Genomic DNA, 4657 nt, shown 5'->3' with positions numbered 1-4657 from the left:
AACAACTGAAGCACCAACAACAACCACAGTAGGTTCAACAACCACTGGAGCTACAACAGCAATGACAGCTTCTCCAACCACATCCATTAGAACTCCAACCACAACCACAGCTGCTCCAACCACAACAACTGCTCCAACCAGAACAACTGAAGCACCAACAACAACCACAGTAGGTTCAACAACCACTGGAGCTACAACAGCAATGACAGCTTCTCCAACCACATCCATTAGAACTCCAACCACAACCACAGCTTCTCCAACCACAACAACTGAAACACCAACAACAAATGCAGCAGCTTCAACCACAACAGCCACATCAGCACCAACTACAATTACAGCTTCTCCTCCAACCACAGCAACTGAAGTACCAACATCAACGACAGCAGCTCCAACAACAATCACAGGATCACCAATTAAAACCACAGCTTCCCTATCGACAACCACAGTATTTATAACCACAACAACTGAAGCACCAACAACCACAGCAGCTTCAACCACAACCACATCATCTCCTACCACAACCTCAGTAGCTCCAACCACAACTACATCAGATCCAACCACAACTACAATGTCTCCAACCACAACCATTGAAGTTCCAACCACAACCACCGCTGCTCCAACCACAACTACATTAGCTTCAACAACAAAAACAACTTCAGGAGCTCTAACAACAACTAATGTTGTACCTACAACACTGCCACCCACAGATCCACTCTCTACTACAGCGCCTCCAACAGGCACACTCTCTACCACAGCGCCTCCAACAGGCACATTCTCTACTACAGCGCCTCCAACAGGCACAATCTCTACCACAGCGCCTCCCACAGGCACACTCTCTACCACAGAGCCTCCGACAGACACACTCTCTACTACAGAGCCTCCAACAGGCACAATGACTACCACAGAGCCTCCGACAGACACACTCTCTACTACAGAGCCTCCAACAGGCACAATGTCTACCACAGAGCCTCCAACAGATACACTCTCTACCACACAGCCTCCCACAGATGCACTCTCTACCACAGAGCCTCCAACAGGCACAATCTCTACCACAGCGCCTCCAACAGGCACAGTCTCTACAACAGCTCCTCCAACAGACACAATCTCTACCACAGCGACTCCAACAGGCACAATCTCTACCACAGCGCCTCCAACAGGCACACTCTCTACCACATCGCCTCCAACAGACACAATCTCTACCACAGCGACTCCAACAGGCACAATCTCTACCACAGCGCATCCAACAGGCACAATCTCTACCACAGAGCCTCCAACAGACACACTCTCTACCACAGCGCCTCCAACAGGCACACTCTCTACCACAGCGACTCCAACAGGCACAATCTCTACCACAGCGCCTCCCACAGGCACAGTGTCTAGCACAGTTACTCCATCAACAACCACAGACATAAGCCAAACGACAACTCCAGTTCCTCCTGGTATGTTACCTAATTTATAAATGTATTCATAAATTTATAAATATAAATTATGTAAATTATTAAGGACTTACTGAATAGCTGAAATTCTTACATGGTGTTATTTTGGTTCTTGTCTTATTTATTAAGGTGTGTGTGCTTCAAACCCATGTCTTGGTGGAAGCACCTGTGAAGAACGTGATGACCAGACTTACGTGTGCTTGTGTACGGCTGATGAAGTTTATGGTCCTCAAGGTTGTCAAAATGGTGAGTATCTTAATGTAATGCAACAAGGAAATATTGTGTTTCTCATAACTAAGTGTAGAGAATTGTTCATCTAGACAATATGATAAATTACCTCAGTGTCTCCAAATTTTTAAATTGTTCATAAAACAGTTTCTATTCACAAATCAATAACCTCAGTATTTTTGGTGTCACTTTTCAATTTAAATATATGAAAGCAGTCCCAGCCCTCCACAAACACCGTTTATACACCACAACTATGTGGGCAGAACACTTGGGCACAAAATATTCAGTGAGCACTAAAAAAGGTATGCTTGTAAAAATTCATGATCACTATGTTAGCAATGACATGTTTAAAATCTGTAAAGAATATTAATACAGTATGAACATAACAAAAGGAACACATTTTGCAATAAATAGATATAAAGAGTCAGGGATGTGGAAGAGAAAACCGAAATAGCCAAATAATGGTTTCCCTCCCATTATGTTCAGAGCAGCTTTGAGCACCACATTTGGGAGGGTGACATAGAGGATATGAGAAGACAGTTTGCAATTGTTTTACTGCTGGACAAAAAACATGGCAAGGTATCATTTTACACAGTTATTTAAGACTGGAGCAACACGAATATTTGCTTTGAACAAATGAAACTGTGAAAAATGATAAATACAAAAGATACAAGTGATCCCTTTGTCATTTGTGTTGTTTTTTTTCCCTTAATTTATCTTTTGGCAAAAAAGAGGAGGTGATGTTTTTCGTTTTTGTCTTTTCTTTTGCCAAAATAAATAAATAACTTAAGGCATTATTTTAGGAATATGATCATTTGCATATCCTCCTCCCAATATTTTACACTTTCTGATGTTCAGCATATGTTCTCCATATTCATGAAGGCATAAATGTAAAATGGATTGTGCCTGCTATGGTGCTCATTTTGCAAACAATCTTCTTTGAGCCTGTGTGGTATGAGGTTTTTATACATGCAAACCTTTTAAAGATTCAGACCTCTTTCTTTCCTCTCTGAATATTATTTCACAAACTATTATACAATATTTTAAGTAATTCTTCAAAATATTGAGGAGAAATGCTTGCTAAAATCTTATGTGATCCTGTTGTAGTATGCAGAGCCAGAGACTCACTATTACCTTCTTCTCTGTTGTTAGACTGGTGGTTGATCCTTGTGATCGTTTCCTCTATACTTGGATGCCTGCTGTTCGCTTTGGTGATCACTCTGCTTGTGGCAGTAAAAAGGTAAGTTTGAATGCTATCCATTTATTTTTTTATTCACGTTTGTCTTGTTAGTTTCTAACCTTGTATTAGATTATGTTAAGTGTGCAAAGTCTTTTCAAAATTGGGTGATTCTGAAAATGAAATAGTGCTGGCTGTACAAAATCTAACTATAAACACAGCACAGTAGAACAGACGAATTTGCAATTACTGTCTTTTTTTTTTTTTTTTACAGATTCAGGAAGAAACTCTTCAAGAACAAAGAGAAAGACATTTGGAAACCCTATCACATCCCTACTTTTGCCCCGGGTCCACCATCCTACAGCAGCAGCAAAGGCATTTCTGGCTGGGTCAAAGAACCAGCGAACAGCCTGGCAAATTCTGCGGCCCCAAAAATCCCACGGGCCAAACTCAGTCCCAACTGGGACAGCAGGCCCAGCTCTGAGCTGACTCTGAGCAACAGCCGACAAAGCTTGATTCCTTCGGAGATGAACACGGTGAGTACACCTCTGCACGAGACGTCGTGAAGACAAACATCTGTTCTGTTCACTCAAATTATGATCTCTCTTCTTTCCTACTGCAGCAATTCAGCAACATCCAAGATGACAAGTTTCCATTCTCCCAGAGTCCATCCAGGAACATCAGCCCTTATGGCCAACTCCGAGCCAAAAACCCTTACACCACGACCCAAGGCCAGACTAACCCTTACTTAGTAATAACCTAAAAAAGCAAAGGGGACTTGAATCATTTCAGGGGATCCTTTACTGTATAATATATATGAAGTATATAATTACCAAGTCCAGAGTCACCCAACCTTTCATTTCTCTATGTTATCCAAGCATCATTTTTTGATGTTTATCCCCACTGAGTTTACAGATTAGGAGTTCTTACAGAGTATTTTTTTTGTTCATGTTTGATTTTACTAAAGTTTCTTTAACCATAATCTGGTAAATGACATGAGCTGAAAATTTCTCCAAAATTATTTATTTATTTATTTTTGGTCAATTTTAACCTTTCTATGCAAAAGTAAACAAAAAAAATCTTTCCTGTATACAAACAAATCTCCAAGGAATTCCAGCCCAGTCTGTAGAAAACCTGTAAAACATAATCAAACCATATTGTATTTGTTTAGCAAATTATTTACATATTTTGTTTCATTTAATGAATGAAAAACAATTTTAACTCTACACAACACATATCCCACTAACTACAGTTTTTAATATTTGTCTTACCTTTAGTTTTTTAGACAAATCCTTCTCTCTTAATTATTTTATTATTTTTGAACCACTTCTGTGTACTCCTTGGAAGAAGTTTATTATATCCTTTGTATAGAGTCGATGCAAATCAGAGAATCAAGATGTTCAGCACTTTAAAGTGTATTTTGAAAAGTGAACACTTTATATTGGACACTTTATATTTATTATATGATTAATTATTTGAGCAATGCTTGTATATTTATTCTTTTTTATTGTGTTGTGATATTTAAAGTATTTTTCCTCATGTCATAAGGTATTTAACTGAAAAGCTGTAAGTCAGAGAGAATACATCTCTGATAGAATTTTATATGCGAAAAATAAATGTTGTATTGGTGATTTATGAGTTTCACATGTTTCTTGAGGGCGATTTTCTATGATGGACAATTTATATTTTTAGCATTTATGCCTCTAATTCACAAAACTTAGATCAAAATGTATGTTTGAAAAACATATTTATTGCAATAACTCAGTTCAGCAACACACATTTAGATTAATTTCACATCCTGATGTTTTCCATTTTT

At 38.9% G+C, this 4657-nt stretch overlaps 1 protein-coding gene across 1 annotated transcript; it reads left to right on the top strand.

Annotated features, from left to right (window-relative positions):
• The first annotated feature begins 30 nt into the window (after positions 1-30).
• On the top strand, positions 31-4474 carry LOC106940695 (mucin-2-like). The gene is made up of 5 exons (XM_015023500.1): positions 31-1439; positions 1566-1682; positions 2817-2904; positions 3116-3377; positions 3464-4474. The coding sequence occupies exons 1-5, from the start codon at positions 62-64 to the stop codon at positions 3602-3604; spliced, it is 1986 nt and encodes a 661-aa protein (XP_014878986.1). The 5' UTR covers positions 31-61; the 3' UTR covers positions 3605-4474.
• The last annotated feature ends 183 nt before the right edge of the window (positions 4475-4657 follow it).

The sequence above is a fragment of the Poecilia latipinna genome, unplaced genomic scaffold (genome assembly GCF_001443285.1).
Source record: "Poecilia latipinna isolate Pla-1442-1.1 unplaced genomic scaffold, P_latipinna-1.0 Scaffold3323, whole genome shotgun sequence".
Taxonomy (NCBI): domain Eukaryota; kingdom Metazoa; phylum Chordata; class Actinopteri; order Cyprinodontiformes; family Poeciliidae; genus Poecilia; species Poecilia latipinna.
This window is presented reverse-complemented; position numbering and strand designations above follow the sequence as displayed.